Source organism: Panicum hallii, chromosome 1 (assembly GCF_002211085.1).
Source record: "Panicum hallii strain FIL2 chromosome 1, PHallii_v3.1, whole genome shotgun sequence".
NCBI classification, from domain to species: domain Eukaryota; kingdom Viridiplantae; phylum Streptophyta; class Magnoliopsida; order Poales; family Poaceae; genus Panicum; species Panicum hallii.
Window position 1 is genome coordinate 53,379,742 of NC_038042.1, and position 21,721 is coordinate 53,401,462.

At 45.4% G+C, this 21,721-nt stretch overlaps 4 protein-coding genes across 6 annotated transcripts; 3 read left to right on the forward strand and 1 right to left on the reverse strand.

Moving 5' to 3' along the window:
* Positions 1-961: 961 nt before the first annotated feature.
* On the forward strand, positions 962-3,154 carry LOC112902930 (lipid phosphate phosphatase epsilon 2, chloroplastic-like). Its single transcript, XM_025972129.1, has 4 exons — positions 962-1,440; positions 2,123-2,345; positions 2,643-2,716; positions 2,832-3,154. The coding sequence occupies exons 1-4, from the start codon at positions 1,012-1,014 to the stop codon at positions 3,054-3,056; spliced, it is 951 nt and encodes a 316-aa protein (XP_025827914.1). The 5' UTR covers positions 962-1,011; the 3' UTR covers positions 3,057-3,154.
* Positions 3,155-4,345: 1,191 nt separating this feature from the next.
* LOC112881772 (lipid phosphate phosphatase epsilon 1, chloroplastic-like) lies at positions 4,346-7,076 on the forward strand. 2 transcript variants are annotated; one of them, XM_025946641.1, is made up of 5 exons: positions 4,346-4,933; positions 5,513-5,738; positions 6,142-6,215; positions 6,394-6,479; positions 6,638-7,076. In XM_025946641.1, the coding sequence occupies exons 1-5, from the start codon at positions 4,637-4,639 to the stop codon at positions 6,654-6,656; spliced, it is 702 nt and encodes a 233-aa protein (XP_025802426.1). In that variant the 5' UTR covers positions 4,346-4,636; the 3' UTR covers positions 6,657-7,076. The 2 variants fall into 2 exon arrangements, with proteins under 2 accessions (XP_025802426.1, XP_025802420.1); XM_025946635.1 differs by having other exon boundaries at positions 4,347-4,933; positions 6,394-7,051.
* A 428-nt stretch (positions 7,077-7,504) lies between these two features.
* Positions 7,505-11,300, reverse strand: LOC112881761. 2 transcript variants are annotated; one of them, XM_025946618.1, is made up of 4 exons: positions 10,993-11,300; positions 9,635-10,452; positions 8,422-8,850; positions 7,505-7,958 (listed from the first exon to the last, which is right to left on the reverse strand). In XM_025946618.1, the coding sequence occupies exons 2-4, from the start codon at positions 10,386-10,388 to the stop codon at positions 7,795-7,797; spliced, it is 1,347 nt and encodes a 448-aa protein (XP_025802403.1). In that variant the 5' UTR covers positions 10,389-10,452; positions 10,993-11,300; the 3' UTR covers positions 7,505-7,794. The 2 variants fall into 2 exon arrangements, with proteins under 2 accessions (XP_025802403.1, XP_025802410.1); XM_025946625.1 differs by lacking the exon at positions 10,993-11,300 and adding an exon at positions 10,541-10,949.
* Positions 11,301-17,974: 6,674 nt separating this feature from the next.
* LOC112878969 (ornithine carbamoyltransferase, chloroplastic) lies at positions 17,975-21,345 on the forward strand. Its single transcript, XM_025943253.1, has 5 exons — positions 17,975-18,307; positions 19,067-19,401; positions 20,013-20,144; positions 20,249-20,524; positions 20,902-21,345. Exons 1-5 carry the CDS (start codon positions 18,109-18,111, stop codon positions 21,082-21,084), a joined length of 1,125 nt encoding a protein of 374 aa, XP_025799038.1. The 5' UTR covers positions 17,975-18,108; the 3' UTR covers positions 21,085-21,345.
* Positions 21,346-21,721: the final 376 nt, after the last annotated feature.

Genomic DNA, 21,721 nt, shown 5'->3' on the forward strand with positions numbered 1-21,721 from the left:
TTTACTGTAGCACACCATTATCAAACCATGGACTAATTAGATTTAATAAATTCGTCTCGCGAATTAGTCTCCATTTATGCAATTGGTTTTATAATTAATTTATATTTAATACTTCTAATTAATGTTTAAACATCCAATATGGCAATAACGTTTAGTTTGGGGTATTCAAACACTCCCCGAGACTTCGCCCACACCCACCAAATATCAGAGCATGAATGATGCTCATCTTTCACATTTTCACTTCTCTCCACTCCGACTTTAAGGTTGCTTGCTCCTTACATATTTCTTTTGAACGAACGCTCGTTACATATTTGTAGCAAGCCAACATTTGATGGATTTGAGACATAAACTATTGTGATTTGCAAGTTCTATGAGTATTGCTTTATAGATGCCAAATTTGGTCTTCAACGCTGAGCACATCCAGCCTCTGGTCACAATGCGTGCGATTTCGGCTCATGTTCAACTTTGGTCTCACAGATCCCATGCTGTGTCGGACAAAGCTTTTCTGTACCCGTGGAGTTTCTAGCCTTGATGTAACATAATTTCTTGCTGGAAAACCCTCAATCACTCCCCATGATGCAAATTTAAATATGTACAACTTTTCATATTAGTACAAATGTTCAGACCGGCTTCTTGCCTGGAGACCCTCTCAAAAAAGATGCAAACTAGGTAGAAACCATTTGAGATGAATTTTGTTTTCTCTACATAATTTTAATGTGACAAATATTTTCTTTGCACAATATCAACTGATTGGTGCTTTGCTATTTATATTAGTGCACGACGCCCTTCATTTTTAGTTTCGTCTTGGATACGAAAATAATAGGACTGACCGTGTACTCAACTGATATGTGCTCAAGCTCAACGGTCAGCGCCTCAACCAATCCAAGAATCACCGGTGCACTTTATTATTCTTCCATCTGTCTTCTCGGTCGTCCCTGCCTCTCCCCAGTCCATCCACGGCCATTGCCGTCAAACACGTGGGGTGACCCTCAAAATAAAAAAAATAACCACATGGGGCGAAGCTGCCAAACATTCAAACCTCATAGATGCCCCTCTCCCGGAGGCCCCCAAGATGCTCTCTCTTCCTCCATTAGATTAGATCAGCTCCCTCCTCGCTGTCCCGTGTCCTCCTCTCCAAGAACCATGTCCTCCTTGTTGCTTCAATCTCCGAGGGCTCGCCTCCTCCTGACCGCCCCGTCGAGCCGACGCCACCTGCAATGCAAAGAACATCTCTTGTTGCCGCGGAGGATGCCAAGGGTGCGGCTCGGCGTGCGCATGGCCGATACGGCCTGGGTCGAGAGCGGCGGCGGGGCGTCGCCGGAGGTCGGGGTCTCCGCCGAGGGAGGCGCGGTGCAGGACCTGGGAAGAGATGACGAACTGCGAGGCCCGTCGCCGGAAGCGAACGGGTGGGCGACCGTGGAGGCGGCGCTGAACTGGGTGGTTAGTGCTTCTTGGCATGGAACTTATATATAGACACACACACACACACACGATGTTCATGTTCTTGATGAATACCAGTTTGTACAAAATGATCTTGAGTTTCACTTTTGCTTTACAAAAGTTTTGTTAGTGTCATCGAAATGATCTTTCATTTTAGTCCCTCCCTCCATGGGGACTGGCCTTTGGCAACTCTGGAAAATTGACATGATAAAATGTATTAGAATTAGTCTTACACAAGATCCAACTTTGGCAGGATATCTTTTGTTTGGGTAGAAAATGTAACATGTTGGGTTTTCATAGACACAATCCCGCTACACCACGCTAATTGATTTTTTTTAAGCACGGAATTTTGTGATAATCCCTACATCTCAAAGCAAGTTGATTGTAGAAATTTTTTTGTCTCACAATAATCTACTGCCACCAAACAGATGCCACAAATCAGAATGGCTTTAGAAACAGGAGCACATGATTAACGGAGGACAATGAAGTCTTTTTTCTCCAAGATGCTAATCTTTCTGATTTTTTTTTAAACAACTTATTTCGAGATGCAGCGAGTATCAAGTGGTGCCTCTACATTTAATAATATTTTTTATAACATGGCACTTTTGGACAACATAATAAACTTTATAATGTTCACTTGGAATTTTAGGCTCTGTACTGAAATCATAAAGCTGCGTGCCAGAGCAAATGGCTGGTGGCGGCTTCTTATGTTTTTGCAGGTCTTTGGAAGCATGATGTGGAATTTATGTGGGTTTTGCTGGGTGCGGCTGCCAGCTACCTGCTTTCACTGTTTCTTAAAAGGGTGCTAAACCATGAAAGACCGTCAGATTTACGGTCTGATCCTGGGATGCCATCCTCCCATGCACAATCCATCTGCTATGCTGCGACGTTCCTAGTTCTTTCATGTAAGAACTTCAGAAAGACTCCAGCGTTCGAACTTACTCTAACCATGATGATACGGCGCTCTCCTGCCAACACTATAAAATCAAAGAGCTACTAAGTGTGTTGATAATAGCATTGTTTTCTTTTAGCAACTTTTTGTTGTTTCGCTATGTGGCTCTGCATGCTGATAAATAAACGATGAGTAAAACTATAAAAAAATTAATATGATATGCTTAATTTTGGCTCAAGTTTTTTTATTTCAAGATTAAGAAAAACAACTTTTGAAATGTGCAAGTCATCCGTTTTGTTTCGAAATGCAGTGTACCACTACCTTGGGACAAACTATCTGACGATGATCCTTGGACCAGCAACTCTGTCAACGGCCTTCTATCTGGTAAGAACCATGTCCAGTCATATCCCTGAATGTTGACATCCTCGCATCATCATCAGGCTGTAATTAATTTAAGGCGTCCTCTGCAATCTCTAACTCCGATCCTATCCGTGTGCAGTCATGGCTACGGGTGTCGCGGCGCCTTCACACGCTGAACCAGGTCATGGCGGGCGCTGCCGTAGGATCTGCCTTCGGTGCCCTGTGGTTTGTGCTCTGGCGCTCGCTCGTGCAGGAGGCAATTGCTTCGTCGCCGTCGGCGAAGATTGCGGCCATCCTCGTATCAGCAGCATCCTGTGTCGGTGTCATCGTTTACATGATGGGCCATTGGGTCAAGACTGAGTGATTGTACCTCACAGCTGCAGTTGGTAACAAACGTTCTTGCTGGACAAATTAGAAATTATTATGAGTAAATATTCATGAAACATGACAGTTCAAAGCCCACTGAACAAAAAAGATCAGTTTTGGCCAAAAAAAAAACAGAGAGAGACCCTGCTGATCAACAAGATCGCAATGAGGACGGGTAGCTCCAGGGACTCAACAATATGCTTACTTAGGTTCTGTTTGGTTAGCTATTACAAGTAGCCACAAAATTTTGCCATACTTTATTTAAGATTTGACTAAAATAATGAGCGTACGACTTGTAAAGTCTATGGCTAAAAAGCTGCGGCACGCCAAAACTTATAGCGTGAACCAAACACCTAAAAAGAAGTACGGCAAACTATACGTAATAGTTAACTAAACATGCTTTTCGTCTCATTATAGAACCAATGCTGGTATCACGTTGCTCCGTGATGTCTACGCGCGCGTACCGTCCCCCAATGCCCTGTCGATGGTACGGGCTGCTTCGTACGGAATGGGGCTTAGTTTTTATTCACAACCATGCGTCAACCACCATCGTGCCACTGCCATCAACCCCCACCCAAAAAGGCATTTGAACATTTGGGCCTGTTTAGATCGGCGCATAAAGGTAAATTTTTTTTTGCGTTTACAGCGTTTTTGTCTTTACGCATCTAAACGGACCGGCGCATTTTTTTTTTTTTGCATTTGGGCCCTGTAAACGCAAAAAAATTTTGCAACGGAATCTTGCCAATTTGAATTACTAAATGAAGTCTATTTACAAAACTTTTTGCACAGATGGGCTGTAAATCGCGAGACGAATCTAATGATGCTAATTAATCCATGATTAAGCAATAATTAGCGGATGTTTACTGTAGCATCAGTGTCGCAACATGGATTAAGTAGGCTCATTGGATTCGTCTCGCGATTTACAGCCCATCCATGTAAAAAGTTTTATAAATAGACTTCATTTAGTACTTCAAATTGGTAAGATTCCTTCGAAAATTTTGCGTTTACGGTTTTTTTGCGTTTACAGCCGCCATTTTGCGTTTACACGTTTTTGCGTTTACATGGGATCTAAACAGGCCCTTTTGTATCACGCCCGGATGGAATAAATCTCCCCGCGTGATAAACTCCTAGCTCCTCTTACAAAAAAAAAGAAAAAAAACCCTCCTAGTCCTAGCTCCTGTTCACTTTAAACCTCACGAACTCTCCTGGCTTCCCGGCTGATAATCAATCTCATGACTTTTTTTTTTCAACAAAAAAATCTCATGACAACATAAATAGGAGCATAGGAGCTTCTTTTCGCAAGAGCACAGCCACCAAAGTTCAACCGCACCAAACAGGCAAAACACCCCAAGCTTGCTTGTCTTGCCCTCCGTCCTCCTCCCAGCCTCTCCTCCAATCGTCCCAGGGCCAAACAAGGCGTCAACCACAGCAGGGGCAACCTGCCAAACACCACAATCCATCCAAACCCCGGCAAGCTCCCTAATCCCCTCCCCCCGGAGCCGTCGAGATGCTCCCTTCCTCCATTGGCTCAGCTCCCGCCGCGCCGTCTCGCGCCCGCTGGTCGCCGCTCCAGGAGCCATGCCCTGCTTGTTGCTTCCAGCTCCGTCGCCTCGCCCCTGTCTAATCGCTTCGCTGCGTCGACCGCCGCGCTCCTGCAAAGATCGGTTCTTGCTGCCCGGGACCCGGAGGCGGCCAAGGCTGCGGCGGCTGGGCTTGCGCATGGCCGAGATGGCCAGGGTTGGGAGCGGCGGGGAGCCGTTGCCGGAGGTCGGGGTTTCCGTGGAGAGTGACCCGATGCTGGGAGGGGAGGAGTCGCCCGGCCAGAGAAGGGAGGCGAGCCGGTGGGCGCCCGTCGAGGCGGCGCTGAACCGGATGGTTAGTTTTTTCTTGGCGTTGAGCTATCAGCTAGGGATGTTCTTGATAAAGACTAGTCTGACTTCATGGGTACAAATGTGCAACCCGAAAGATTCTGAGATTCACATTCGTCTTACAGCACTTTTAGGACATGCAGAAGAGCTTAGTAGACTCTGAAACTTGCTAGCCAAGCTGAAAAGAAGGTTGCACAGAACCAAACAGCTTACCAAAAGGCACTAAAGCTCCAGCATATTCTGATTCCTCAATCTATAGGGAATGTGCAATGCCCTAGCGTTACAATCTGTTTATCTTTGTAGATGTCTAGTTGCAGCTTGTAATGATCTCTACTTTCATGAGCTAGACTGTTTTCATATGGTATTTCAAAACTGAAATGTAGAATCTTCGAATCTGAATTTAAATGCCCTAATTTTTAAAATTGCATCTGGAAAGTTTCAGTGATGAATTTAGGATGTTCTGGCTTCGTGTCGAGTTGCTGACAAACATTATACTATTTGAAATGACCTTTTTCACTAGAACTTAAGCTTAGCTTTGTGATATCTGCTTATGGGCCTGTGCTGAAATATAAATACTGTGCGCCAGAGTAAGTGGCTGGTGGCCGGTTGTTTTACTTTAGCAGTTCTTTGGAAGCATGATGCTGAAATTATCTGGATTTCGCTGGGTGCGGTTGCCAACTCTCTGCTTTCAATGATTCTGAAAAAGATGCTAAACCATGAAAGACCTTCATCAGCTTTGCGGTCTGATCCTGGGATGCCATCATCCCATGCACAATCCATTTTCTATGCTGCGACCGTCCTAATTCTTTCATGTAAGTACTTAAGAATTTATCCAGTGTTTGGATATGATTTAATCATGATATGACATTTCAATATACTCTCCTGCGCCAACGCTAGAAGCATAAGGCTGGTTATGCAACATAGATGGCTTAAGTGTGTTGATAATAATATATATATTTCTATTAGTAAATTTTTTTGCTTTGCTTTGTGGCTCTTCCTTGCCAACCAATAAAATGAGTAAGACTAAATTAGATATGACATACTTATTTTGTTCTCTGGATTTTTATGACAGTAAACAAAGATAAGCAAACTTTTCACTCTAAATCCTTGAGACTAGCACATACCTACTGTTCCTCCATGATTAATACGTATCAAATACCCTTTTTCTCCAGTATAACAAAATGTGTGATTCATCTATTTTCTTTTGAAATGTAGTGTACTGCTGGATTGGGACAAATTATCTGACCGTGATTCTTGGGCCTGCAACTTTGTCAGTGGCCGCCTATCTGGTAAGAATAATGCCCAACTAAGTTATACCATGTCTCCGTCCCTCGGTTTGGTCTAGTGAAGTGTTCCTTGGAGGCTCCTGCATGTTCAATCATATCATGAATGCTTCCATTCTCATAACATCAGGCTGTAGTTTTATGTCATTGGCTGCAAGCTAACTCTGGTCCTATTCATGTGCAGTCATGGTTACGGGTGTCCCAGCGCCTTCATACACTAAACCAGGTCATGGTGGGAGCTGCTGTAGGATCTGCCTTCGGTGCTCTATGGTTTGTGCTCTGGCATTCACTTGTGCAGGAGGCATTCGCTGCTTCACTGTTGGTCCGGATTGTAGTCATCCTTGGATCATCAGTATTTTGTGTTGGCTTTGGCATCTACATGATACGTTATTGGCTCAAGGATGAGTGATTGTACTTCCTAGCTGCAGGCCTGCAATGGGAGATTGATTGATAGGCAATGGGAGATTGATTGGTAGCAGACTGTTTTGCCTGGACTTTGGATTATCACATTGGAGACTGTTCTGAAGGGAAGCTTACAAGTCATCATGGTTCCAAAGCCCACGGGAGCAAAAAATTCAGTTCCAATCTATAATTCATTTTTATTTACTAATGCGGGAAAGCTCCTCCACGTGTAATAGCAAATAATTGATCTTATGGTTTACTTTCCTTTTTACTCGTTTTTTGCTTGGATTTTAGTTTTGGCTGAATATTAATACTTCGTTGCTTCCATTCTGTTCTGGAAAAAAAAAATAGAGCACGTGAGAAACCATTCATTATGTTTATGAAGATATGGAGAAATTGTAAATTGTAAATGGCTGTAAAAGAAACATTTAATTGGCGAATATGGTTCCAGGCTCGTTTCCCCAATGATGCTGAGGAAAACAAGTATCCTTCGCGGTGATCCACAAAGCTGTGAATTGTAGTATATCTCTATTGACACTATGTTCCAAGATCAAAGTAGCATGATGTACAAGAGCTAACATTATCCGGGTACTATTTGCGCCCAGCAACGTTACTCGAAATACTGCCAGTGGCTATCCAGCACGAGATTAGAGGAATGCAAACTAGATGTGGCATCTGGCAGGACCTTTGTAATTGCCGAGCATAGCCATGAAGGGTGACGGCACTGTATTCAGCCTACAAAACTCCACTAGGGTAAACAAGAATCACCCAAACAGAGAGCATAACCATGCTAGATGCAATTACAATCGGAAAATCTGAGTCTAAATCAATTCGGAAACAGCAAAACTTCCATGATCCATCTCTTAGTTTGAGAACAGGAACAAAACTGTAGATGACAAAATCAACTCCACTTGAGTTGGGCACGGATTACTAACCATGTCGACATTCCTCATATTATTTGCTCAACCAGCTATGCAAAGAGATTTACGGTGATTGGAATGAAGCCAATCCTGAACGGAGATGGCCCATCCAACATTTTTTACAGAGGAAGCGACAAATGAGGATTGTAGCGATCACAGCCGATCGCCAAAAGAGAAAACTTATACAACCTTTTTTTCCTCTAGGAGTATAGTTAGAGCTTTGTTAGGCTTCTGAAAGGATGAGATACGTCTTCGTCCTAGCTCTATTCGCTGGAGGGGCTATTTGAATCTGCACTTGCTTGGGGCTGCGATGAAGGGAGGTAGGACCAGGCGATGGCTGTGGCACCAAGGGTGACTGCAAGCCCCACTGAACCCCAGAACCACTTCTGTCGCTTCTTACGTTCCTTCCGTTGTTGCCTTGACATCTCTGCAAACCATAAGAAAAAATAATTCAAGCATCAATCTATTACAGCACTAAAATCATGCGACATAAAGCAACGGGAGAAACAATCTATGCATGGTGGTCATATGCAATCTTCCATTCAATACTTCTGGAACAAAGCAGCCAACAATAAGATGACTTAATCAAGACAACTGAACATATTTTGTGTTAGTTCAGACCTAGAAAACAGATATGATATAATCTGGACATGTAACATAGAATGCATGTAGCTTTTGTATCCAGTTTCCACAAATATTTCATCTCTTACCTAATTTATCAAAGATCAGGAAATACTATGCAATATGCAGTGTTCTAAAGACCACTAGGAGTTACACAGAAGGATAAAGCCAATGCCTAGGTGCCAACTAGAATGCTGCTAAGTAGTCAGCTTTTGAGCAGTGATAAGCATGACAATAAATATACTAATTGCAATGACAAAAGTACTTACCAATGGCTTCTTGATTTCTTTGAGACATCTCCCTGTTTGCCGCTTCATAGTACTGGACCCTATCTGACAGCCTTGCAATCTCAAAGTTCTTTGCTGCAATCACAGTTTCCATCTCTGATTCCACTTCAGCACGAGATAAACCCCGTGCGATAGCAGCGGCTACAAGTTGTGAAACAGTTATTTGTTGGCACAACTCAGCTCCAGGATCCATGCTTGAATCATCAGTATTCTCAGCTATACTTGGAGATGGAAGTGATAAGGCAACAAGAGATAGGTGGTGACTCAGCTTCCTCCATTCTGTTTGCCAGTTCTCAAGTGCTTCTTCTGCCTGCTTCCTCCTCTCTATTTCCATTAACAGACTCAACCTCATTTCACGGAGATCATCATCCATGGCTCGAGAAGATCGAGTTCCACCATCACTGGATATTTCTAAATTTTAGACAGATAAAAAGGTTGGAGTTAGCACAAAAGCAACATAGTGATCGCTAGTTCTGAATAAACAAAGAGGCATCCAGCAATTCCAGTAGAACGAAGAGATTAACTGAAACTGTGCCCATGCAATATTTAGCCTACCCTAAACATTCCCAGCACTGGGGGTTCAAGAGATAGCTCATGCTATCAGTCATTACAATGCAATAGATGACTGAGGCAAATCAAAACTATTACTCCTGAAAAAAACTAAAACCCTAAAGGGAACTAAAGACTTTGTATAAGTGTTGAAGTTTCAAACCACACATACTCCGTGTAGAAACCCTGAAACTAACACATACCATGGGAAAATCATATGTAGGATGAAATTTGTGTATCTCAACAATAAGTTGTGTGCATAAATTGCTCCACAACAAAAAGTATCAGGTGGGGAAAATTGGTCCATTGAACTTTAGAACTGGAGAAATTGTTAATGTCAAAGAATTAACTCGTACAATCAATCATACTTTTAAAATACACTGCAACTAAACTAGTATAACCCAGAGATAATGCGATTAATCATACATCTAAGGGTGAAACCATAGAAGGATATTTCTCCAACTAAGCTGCTACTGTTTTTGATATATGAGCTATTGCTATAGTGAACCAGGAATTTAGAGTATCTGCTAAAGAATATTGCACTCGCTAACAAGATAATTTTCAACATTGTTTTAACAGTAATACCATCATACCTGGCATACATATAGATATGAAAGAAAAATAAGTTTAGTAAACTGATTGGTACCTTCAAAGGCATCATAGAATTCTGCACCAGGTGTGCCAACAGACGTCCCAAGAGGAGAACTGGGCTTCCACCACCGCTCATGCATGCCAACATCATCAACCTCATTATTGCTAGCCACACTCATGGAATCCTGAAGTTCAAAGAAGGCATCAGTCTCAGCATTCTTTGGTGCCCCACCATTTGAAGGCCTTCCAACATTGACAGGCCTCACGAATGCTTCAAGACTTCCACGCTGAAACTCAAACTCAGGCTGATCCTGCAGGATTTTAGCTGCCACAGATCCCTCGACCTTCTGGAGCAATTCATCCTGCCCATTCAAAGGCTCTTCCAGACCACTGTCACCTTCAGCTTGACCATTGCCCACTTGCTGAAACGCAAACTCAGGCTCATGCACTACAATGGGTTCATCACTTTTGGGCAAACCAGGCAGTATCGCAGGGAGCTTCAGCTGGCTGCCCTCACTCACAGCATCACCCTGGGAGAGGGTCTTGGCAAGGGAGGCACCTCGCCTCTTATGGTTGATGATGTACGGTGACCAGGTTCCTGGGAATGAGGAAGGCGAGTCCGGTAGGGTCGTGCTCTCCGGCGTGGCATAGAGAGATGCCGGCGATGTCTGCGTCCTAACAGGAACCACCGGCACAGGTGTGGCCTTGTCTGGAGGAGGAGGCGGCGGCTTGGACGGCGCCTTCTGGACCTGCGCTGGCGACCCTGTCTCAAGGAAGGGGTCCAGCACGTAGTGCGTGATGGTAGGCATGGGTACGCGGCTGCAGCTCGAGGGTAATCACCGACAACTGCACCTCATTGGCATCAACGAGGTCCTGAATCCAAATCGACAAGAAAAAAATCGCCGTTAGAATAAATCAAACCCTCCTTGGAGAGAAAAAAATAACCCAGGATTGGGGATTCCGATCCAAAATATTCGGAAACATCTCCAGCGGAACACGTTTGCACCCTATCCTTCGGAAAAAGCGGCCGCATGTGATGCCGATAGGCAGCACAAATCACTCACCGCAAAAAAAAGGATAAACGCTAAATATTCCCCAGCCTGTGATTACTCCTACAAAACAAAACGAAATCGCGCGAACGAACGAACGAACCATACGAGTGCCAAATCCAACAGTCCTATTTCAAAATTTGACCGAAACCCGCGACCGATTCCACCACGCGGGAGAGGAACTCCCAAATCCGCCTCACCGACGACCCGCGCCCCGTCCAGATCAGGCGCGACCGTCCCCCACCGTCGCCCCCAACCCGCCGCGCCGCAGGTTAGCAGCCGAACGAATTGAACCTCCCCGAAGGCGCGAGATCCCCCCTACCCCGAACACGACCTCGGTGGAGCTGGAGGCGGCGGTACTCACCTGACCTCGTCGGGGTCCCGCGCGCGCGGCGGCGGCGGCGGCGGCGCGTCCACCGAGAACAAGGGGGGAAACCCTAGCGAGCCGGCTGCGTGCGCCCAGCCTCCTCTCCTGGAGGAGGAAGGAAGGGAAGACGGCGTTGGCCTTTCTCTCTGCGTTGGCCTTTCCCACGGCCGCAGCAGCGCCGGTCGCGTTTTGGATTCGAATTTATGGGGCCGGGGGGCGAAATAGGAGCAGCGGCGCGGGGCGGGGGAGGAGGCAGGAGGCGAGACAAAGCCTGGCGCGGCCAGCCGCGCAAGGCAGCAGGCGGGGGTGGGGGGGCGGGGGGGGGGGTAGGGCGCGCCGTAGGAGAAGGGAAGGTGCGCGATTTTGCGGCGGGATTTTTATTTATTTATCCGCCTCCCTTTTTATTCTTACTGCACGGAGGGGGAGGAGGCCACGAGCCCACGAGGGGAGTGGAGAACACGAAAGAAAACGGGAAAGCTGCCGCACCCAATCCCTTGCGTACCTTCCACGGCGCGGCCGCGGGGCCCGGGCGTCAGCGGCGGGCGGGCGCGGCGGTTCCCCTCCCCTGTTCTTGGAGGGAAAGAAAGGGAAGGGCCGAGGGCGGGACCGCGGGAGGAGCCCAGGGGAGGCGTCGGGCATGTGGGCCTGGTGGGGTGGGTCACTGGATTAGCTGGGGTACGCGGCGCGAGGGATTTGTGTTCGGTTGGCGCGGCGTTTGGCTGGGACGGACGGCCAGGACGGACCGGTCGGGGACGGGCGGCGCGTGGGCAACAGGCGAGCTGCAGGCTGCAGCCTGCAGGCGGCAGGGGGTTGTTGGGACTTGGGGTGTTGGGTTCGGCTCCCGCGCCGCACCGCTTGGGGCGCTGGCGGTGTGGGGCCCGAGGCTCGGTCAGTTGACCACGTGACGCGCGCGCTGGCGCACGCGGTGGGCACTGGGCTGTCTGGGCAGGGGCAGGCGTGGCCGTGTGGATGGTTGGTTCGGGTCCTTTCTCGTGCGCGGGAGGAAACGGATGTCTTTCTCGACACGTCGTGCGCCGCCCGGTTGGTGTTTTCTGTTGATCACCAAGGGCTCAAGGTCAAGGCTGCGGATGATGACGCAACGGACGACGCGATCGGCGAGTTGAACCGGGAAGCGGTCAGGCACGAGGCGAGACTCTTCCTTCCGAAAACTCGATTTTATATCCGGAACACTGAATCCTGTTCACGAATCATTTACCGAAATCTATACTATTTTATTCCATATAAATGTATTTTCTTATATTTTTATTTTTATTATCGTTGCATTTCTCCATCTGTTAGCAGTCCGCCTGCTGCGATTTGATAGAAAATTGGCAGGTGATGGATATAAAATTCTTGTTGACCGTGGAAAGTTCGTTGGCCGTGTACTGTTCAACCTTTTTGAACCGCTGGTGAGAATATGCATAGACTAATTCCATATTAGATAATACAACTTTTATAGAACAGTCTGCTTTTTACGCTCGGCCTAGGGTGTGTTTGAGCTTTCTGAACCCGAAAGCAGAAGAGTGTTTGGTTCAGCTTTTCTGCAGCTATTTTGAAAAAGCTGTTTTTCTGTAGTACAAATTTGAAAGCAGGTTGTACCCTGCTTTTGCAGCTTTTCCGAATTTGTAAAAACTACACACCTACTATTGGTCATATATATACCCTTTCAATTCTCTTTTATATATAAGAAAATAAAAATTTTCATATATAGGAAAATAAAAATAAAAAAGAATAGAAAAAGTTAACTCCAAATATTTTCATATATATAAAAATAAAGATTTAAAGGAAAAAGAATTTGGTCATCACAAAGAAATATTGTATACTGTCAATTTGCATAAAGATAATATATAGCTTTTTAACAGTCGACAACTCACAGTAGTTTGAACCAAACGACTTTCAGCTTTTTCACAGCAGCCATCTCACAGCAGATTTTTCACAACATACATCTGACAACAGCTTTTTCACAGCTCACAGTTGAACCAAAGGCACCTACGATCTTTTGAATTTTGAGTTCAAGTAGTGGACCCTGGAGAGGATTAAAGTGTAACTAAAATATATCCATACCGGTACATGGTACCGCTACATGATGGTACCGATACATGATGGTACCTTGCCTATAAATACTCACTTATAGGGTTATATTTATACTTATTTTCTAACTTCATGTGCGAGCTGGTGCCGGAATACACTAAGTACCATTTGTACATGTACTCATTTGTAATGCCATATATATATATATATATAAAAATATCAATAAATTTACTCTCCGTTGAGCATCATCTCTAGCACATATGTCCAGGCTATTTACGTAACGTGATGTATACGCTGCACATTAACCAATTTATCTGGAACCAACCAGTACCCGAGCCTAAGCACATTGATATATATGGATGATAGAGATACAAAATTGCTAGGAATTTTCGAAACATGGTCAAAGAATATCAGAGTGCCACACGTGTACCTGTACATATTGTATTTCAACAACTAGATTTAAAATAATATAAAAGATCATATGCAAATTTATTTGAGAATCAAAGCCTCATCCAAACAAAAATGTACATGGTCCTACATAGATCGCGAGGCCAGTGTCTATCTTAGAGAAGCAAGACCCTAATCAAAACATTGCTAAAAGCACATATTCTTGTGATTTGAACTTAGATATGGAATTATACTTCATCTACCAGCTCCTTCGTTTGCAATGGTGCTGCTAGATCAAGAATCTAAGGAACCACCAGAGATCAAAAAAGTGAGAACGGCGTGAGGCGGAGCAGAGAGTGTTCCCAGTTGCACACATATCAGAACAAAAATTAGAATCTCTCCACTCAATAAAATCAATTGGCAAGAAAAATGGATCAGCATATTGCACAAGCAAAAAACATCATACAAGGTGCAGTCTTGACATCAGCTTATACCAAGTATTAATTTAGCTAGTAATATACCCTATAAAATAAAAGGAAAAATCACTACCCGAGCTAAGCAAGAAAATCTCTCACAATAATTACACATCCATCATTGCTAGTAGCAGCTAAGCAAGCATATCTCTAACAATAAAAGATATTACAAGTTTGAACAGTTGGAATGAAATCAAGAAGAAAAATCATACGTAATGTAGCACACAGAAATTATAGTCCATGCATGATATACCAAAATACATTGACCGATCTGCATCAACATGGAAATGGAGAAGTGCAGGGGATCGTACCTTCTGTGGATCTCTGTTCTTCACCAGCAAAGCACAACAGGAAGCTGTTAAGAGTCGTGGATCGACTACCGCGTGAAAAGATCGGAAGAAGTCGAGTGGATCTAAAAAATCGAGTGTGTGAGAGAGAGAGGAGAAGGGGCATGGGATCTATACCGTCGTGGCCATGCATCGAAGGAGCAGCAGAAGGGGCGGTGATGCTTGAGGTAGTCAAGCTTCGGGTCGCAACCGAGGAGTGCGGGGACGCGGTGGCAGTGTTGACGACGGCCGTGGGTGAGTCTTCCCGCCGCTGCTGCGCTTCCCCTAGATTGGCTAGGGTTTAGACTGTCGGTGGGGTGGCGGTGGCGGTGAACCTCGTGTCTTGTGCCGCTGGCCCCCACCTTCCTTTTATAGCACAGTGCGACGGGGGCCTACTAACTACGAACGAGCTGGAGCGCTCCCGATCAGGGCGCAAGTGAGAGGAGGCCCATTGGGCCCGTTAGGTTTCGAGGGTCTCTGGGAGATCAATCCAACAGAAGCAGCTCTATCTGCTTCTCATTTTCCAAATCTGCAAGCAGCACGAAAGTCTTCTCCCTTTCTCTCCGCAATTTCTTATCCAAGAATAGAGTAGCATCAGGCAAGCAGTAGCGCTTCTCGCTCTGCTCTCTGTTTTCCCCAAATCTTCTCCCAACTGAATCGGCGGCTGCGGCTCCTACCCAAGTGGGGGCACAGGCGGTTGGGCCATTCGACGAGGCAGACGACGGCGAGCAAGTGCGGCGGCCGGGAGGCCTGCCTGCCGGGTGTGCAGGTGCGGCTGCTGGGCCATCCGACGATGCTGGCGACGAACAAGCGTGTGCGGCGGCCCTGTATGCCGGCGGCACGTAGAGCCTCGAGGCCAGCACGCCGGCGCGGGTGCGACGGCGCTGGAGACCAAGTAGGTTGTGTTGCTCGTCGCCAGATCTGCCACATGCTGCCGAATGAAGACCATATGAGATGGGCGAGAGGTGTGGCAAGCAGCTCTAGCTGTGATGCCGAAGTGAGACTCACCTCGTACGCCTCACCGCCGCCCCTGGGTCGTCGCGAAGCGCCCTACGCCCCGTGCGTCGGCGACGAGCCATCGAAGGCACAACTTCGCACCCTCGTCATCATCGTCGGACAAGTCGATTAGCCATGGACTGGGGGCTGCAACGGCGAGCTTGTGGATGTCTCACCCCTAATACTGGATCTGGCCTTGGCGGGGCTCGCCGTCGTTGCTCCGATGAGCAGAGTCGGTGAGTCGCCGCCGCCGAGGCGGATCTGTACCATCGGTGGGGGAGGGGAGAGGCGAGACAGGAGAGCTGGTTCAAATGATTTTGAAACGGTGAGAGAGGGAGCCGGCTATTTTATTACGTACAGATCATGAACAGCTATTACCGTATATATACGTTGGTACACAATAGAAGGTACGTGATAAGATATAAATCAAAGTAGGGTACAGATCTTGAGAATATAAAAGTACTACTATGGATGGATAGGATAACCCCTGCCGGGCTATACTGGAACTAGAAATCTTGGTTCCTCTTCTTTCACTCTTCTTGCGCAACAAGCCCTCCTGACGTCATCATGTTATTATAAAGAAGAAAACATGGTCTTCCTGACCTCGTCACGTTATCGTGTCTCCTACTGCCTTCGGGAGAAAGAAAGGGAACAAAAATCATATGGTCTTGCGTACGGTTTTACGGTGTCAGTTTATCTACCTTCGGACCTGGACAACGATATTTCACTTCTGCTGTTTTTTTCCCTTTACCCCAAGCTAGATTGTGTCAACGCATATTTCTTTGCATTGGGATACACACACGAACGCTCATACAAACTCACATGGGTGCCCATACAATCCAAATACGGTATTGCTTCCTACCTATCGCCCGAGTGTTTTTCTTTTAGGGTCCATTTGGATGTCAATACTGAAGATCTTGACATTGAATTGGATCAAATACCAAATCAAACTAGCTTTGCAAATGGAGAATAATACCAAAACTATTGTTAGGATGTAGATAAAATTGATAAATGGAATTCAACTAGGAGGCAAATATCGATTCACGTTTGGATGTACATACATGAAATTGGAATCGACCCATCTTGATCTTCTTCTCTCCACAGTTCTCCATGCGCAAGAATCCTCCAGGCTCCGGTGCGGCAGAGGAGGGCCACGGCGGCACGGCATCCGGCCGGACGAGGTTGGGGGTCAACGTGGAGGAGGGGGCAGCGCGGATGGCGCTACGGAGGGGGCTCGACGACACGGGGGTGGGGGGAAGCGGGGGCGGCGGGGTGGCGCAGGTGCATGGCAGGCGGAGGGGGAAGGCAGGGCGGCGCAGGTGTGTCGCGATCGCGGCCCGAGTGGAGGGGGAAGACGAATGCAGATGAATACGAAGGTGGACGGGTTGGAATTAAGGGAGGAGGCAAGGTAGTATGCTGAATACCGCTTGGTATTGGAGATAGATTCCAATACTAATATCTAAAACATCCAAACAACTAATATTAGATATAATCAATATTAATTCCGAATTGTAAGGCTCAATATTTACATCCAACCGGCGTTAACGTCATCGATCGATTCTCTTGTCTCGCAGGCGTTTGTTTCGGGCTCCAGTTTTGTTTGTTTGTCTATTGTTTTCGGAATACATCCCGGCCCATGATGTTTTTTTTGCAGCGGTAGTCCTTGTCGTCTCCCTACAAAATATAGTTCGCGGGCTGAAAGGACTTTCTCCTCTCCTAAATGGACCTGGTAGATAAAATTACTAACGGGCTAACCAGGACAGGCGGCGCATCTGCCTCCTTTCCCTTCTTCTGAGCCATGTACACTTGGGCCGCCCCTCGGGGATTTCACCTGAACTTTGGGCCCTTGATTCTCTAAAAAAACGGTGTGTTCGTTTGCCATTAGAGCCCTCTAAAATCTTTAGAGTGCTCCTCCTCTTTAAAGAATCGCAGTCTTATTAGAGGCCGAATTAGAGCGCTGTTCGGTGTCGGACCTCTAAAGTTTAGATGTTTCAGGTTTTAGAGGGGTAAAACGAACACACCCTGAGTGAACCTTTTTAGGCACAAAATGCATCGCTTTATTTCCGCCACGTTCGCTGCAATCTGCAAATATGAAATGGGAGAAGCTGCAGAGAAAAGAGAGGGACTTTTTTTTTGTCTTAAACTGTGTTTGGTTTCGGAAAATTTTATTTAGTAGTATTAAATAAAGTCTAATTATAAAACTATTTGTACAACCTCTGAGCTAATTCGCGAGACGAATCTAATGAGATATATTAATTCATAATTAGCGAATGGTTATTGTAGCATCACGGTTGCAAATTATAGATAAATTAGGCTAATTAGATTCGTCTCACGAATTAGCATACATCTGTGAAAAATTTTATAAATAAATTTTATTTAATACTTTAAATGGTAAGATTCTTATACTACTCGTGTATGATGTGAACGGTTCAGAAAATATCTAAGCACCTTCGATACGGTATACTGTACTTGTATCAGACCTGAACATTTTAAGATGGGATGTTCTGATGATGTGCTCGAACAGGTCAACTGGAAGGTACCTGTTGAAGCACTCGATGCTTTGAACTACTAGTATAAAAGTGGCTTTCATTTAGGCTGGTGGAAACAGTGACGCAAAAGGCAGCTGATCACCCAAGCAGAATCCTGACCGTCCGTTGGGCTAGTCTACTGTGCCCGTCAACAGACTCAACAGTCAACAGTCAACAGCCGCCTAACCCTAGACTAGTAGTAGCCCCGAACCGGCCCAACAAGTCCGTATCCCGACGCCGGCGACGGCCAGACGCCAGTATCCGAGTCCCCACACTCTCCCACTCCCCACCCATCCATCACACACCTGTCCTCCCATCCGCTTCGCCCCGCCGCGCCGCCTCGTCACCCCAATCACTCGCGCACCACCCGCGATGGCGATGACGCCGGCGGCGGCGGCGATCTCCGGCTCCAGCGGCCACCTCGTCCTCTCCTCCCCCCGCCTCCGGCAGCCGCTCACCCTCCCCCCGCGCGCGGCGCGCCCAATCGCCGCCGCGTCGCCCATGGCCCGCCGCGGGGTCGCGGCCGCCGCCGTGTCCACTCCCGCCGCGTCCGCCGCCGCGGGGAAAGATGGTTAGGGACTATGATGCCGCATTGAAGTGTTTTATGATTACTTGATGGGTTGGGGGCTCGCTGGCCTCTTAGGGTTCTGCTGGGTGATACGCCCTCTGGTCTGTCCTCGGTGCGGTTGCGCGATTCAATGAGTTTGAAGTAGCCATGCTTTAAGATGTGATAAACTGTCAGCTGCGAAGCTTGGTTGATTTCGTTGGTTTGGGTCACTATAATTTGATCAAGTCCTTACGTTTGTATAAGCTAGCTTTTGTTCCTCACTCAAAACTCTACACCAGGTTTATTTTTCCCTTTTATACTAGAAAAATATAGAATGGACACTACGCTGCCACATTGCCTGTGCCAAAATTTCAGGCTTGTTTCTGTTCTGGTGTAGTCACTTGATTGATGACTAGTATGTGAATTGCTAAACCTTGCATTTTCCTTGAATTTCTCAGCAGTTTTGCATTGTGATTGGTGCATTGTGTAATTTGATTTTACTTTGCATCACATTGAGATAATTCTACTGAAGATTTTAGTTTTGCTGTTTGATGCAGTGTAAAATGTACAGGTACAACTAATTTAACTTTGATTTAATTCCGAGTAAAGATTTTAGTTTTGCTGTTTGATGCGGTGTAAAATGTACAGGTACAACTAATGTAACTTTAATTTTCATACCAATATATGCACTCAAATGTTTTAGGCATTGAAGGGAGCTTTCAGTATATAGGAAATGCTATTTCATGCTTACACCTTCCTTCTAACTGTAACACTTTCTTGCAGCCAAACAGACTCCTAAGGATTTCCTTCATATCAATGATTTTGACATGGATACGATCATGAATATCCTTAATCGGGCGATTGAGGTTAAGACAGCGATAAAATCTGGAGACAGGAGCTTCCAACCGTTCAAAGGGAAATCAATGGCGATGATTTTTGCCAAGCCATCAATGAGGACTCGTGTTTCATTTGAGACAGGATTCTTCTTACTTGGTGGGCATGCTATCTATTTGGGTCCTGATGATATCCAAATGGGCAAGCGTGAGGAGACTCGTGATGTTGCTCGAGTACTCTCTGGCTATAATGACATCATTATGGCTAGGGTTTTCGGTCACCAGGTACGAGCTTGGTTTCATGATTACGAATTTTCTGGTTGACCTGTTTACCAACATAATCTGCTAATACGCATATTCTGGATCATTTTCTTGCATATTTGATCTGTCTTCCCTATGTTGCTTGAGCACCTCAAAACTATGAGCATTAGAGTAGGCAACTAAAGTAAGATCTTCCCAATCTGAAATAGATTAATAGGAAATACCAACTTTGATTTAGCGTAGGTTTTACACTTTTACCGAAACAGTATGTTAATCTAATAATCTAGAAGCCAATTTAGTATGTGTTTGGTATATCGATGCATGATGTTTTTTGAACTGATGTCATTATCTTAGCAGGTATCTTATGTGTTTTTTCTTGGTTTGAATATGTTCATTTATAGTATATCAAAAATACTTTACCTAATGCATCAAGCGGATTATTGATGTTCTGGGTTGACCTTTTGCTTTGGGATCATCTTGTTTTGTCGACATGTACCGAGATACTTGATCTTCCTAATTTACTGCTACCATTCTGCTTGCATGCATTAACCTTAAATTTGCATTCAGTGTTGGTTACTATATATATATTTTGCATCTACGCATTATCTCCCTAACTTCCGATATGGTATTGGCAGGATATTCTGGACTTGGCGAAATATGCATCTGTACCTGTCATAAATGGTCTCACTGACTATAACCATCCATGCCAGATAATGGCTGATGCACTTACTATGCTTGAGCACATTGGTCGTATTGAAAACACCAAGGTAGATCATTATATGTACCATTGAAGTGACCAATTTTGTGCTCTTTTTCTTTATATTTCAATTTTGTGGATGTGACCAATTCTCCCCTTTCAATCGCTATGTAGGTTGTCTATGTTGGAGATGGGAACAATATTGTGCACTCATGGCTTCTATTGGCTGCTGTGCTTCCTTTCCACTTTGTATGCGCTTGTCCTAAGGGATTTGAGCCAGATGCAAAGACAGTGGAGATCGCCAGGAGTGCTGGAGTCAGTAAGATTGAAATAACAAATGATCCCAGGGAAGCAGTTAAGGGAGCAGATGTTGTTTACACAGATGTCTGGGCCAGCATGGGCCAAAAGGAAGAAGCTGATTATAGAAAACAGAAGTTCCAAGGATTCACGGTTTGTCTATTTTTCTCATTTACACCCTAAGTCTTTGCTCATGTCAGCTACCCTGATTGGAAGATATGTGCTCATTAGAATTCATTCTTGTCTTACTGGACACCAACTACATTTACTGGTACTGGTCCATATGGTGATTTACGAAAAACTGGACAAGTAATCATTTATGTTCTTACCATCAGATGCTTCAAGGATAATAATAATAATAATAATAATAATACTAGCCTTTATCTCATACAAATAATTATGATGCTTTAGTGATGGTGCACTGTACAAGCAACACTTATGCAGATGTCTTCTTTTGGTCTTCGTCAGTAATGCTAGTTGCTTATGTGGTGGCCCTCAGCTAAAACACCTACTTTTACCCTTTCCTGCAGGTGGATGAAGCCATGATGGAGATTGCTGGTCCACAGGCCTACCTCATGCATTGTTTACCTGCAGAGAGAGGGGTGGAGGTAACAGACGGTGTCATCGAGGCTCCCAACTCAATCGTATTCCCTCAGGCTGAAAACCGGATGCATGCTCAGAATGCCATCATGCTTCATGTCCTTGGCGCTTAATACCCCTTCCACACACCACTAGTACACCTTTATTAAATTCTAGGGCATTACTGAGGGATAAAAGCTGTTTCAGCTTTAGCGCTGAAGCTCTAGAGTTTCTTTGGAGGCATGAGGGTAGCGTTTTTGAAACATGTCAGTGTATTACGATGAATTGGATTGTCCAGCAACGTGATATTTTGCCTGTCTGGGTGGTAGCTTGTACTGTAAAAGGGTGGCAATCTTGAATAAAAATACAAACTTCTGTGGTGCCAAATTTGCAAATCGTGTAAAAATTGGCGTTTTGTAAGAGGTCCACAAGCCTTAAACATCATCTGGAATATCAGATCGCTAGGCATGTGTGCTATGTGCCTATGTTTAATTGCTTATAGCTTAGGGGCTGAAATACTCAAGTCTTGTAGGGTACCGGGAAGTTGGAAGCAACTCACCATGTTTGCCAACTGCTGTTTCTCCAAAGAGGCTGAATTCTGCGATGGCCTGTAAGCAGAAGCTGCTAGTGAAACTGAGCAGCAGATACTGGCACCCAGTAATTAGATTCTGTGCAAGCAGAAGATATGCCAAAACATTGGCTCGTAATAGCGAGCTTTCAGCTAACAACAGCAAATCCTAAGCATCACTAAAACACACAACGAATGACAAT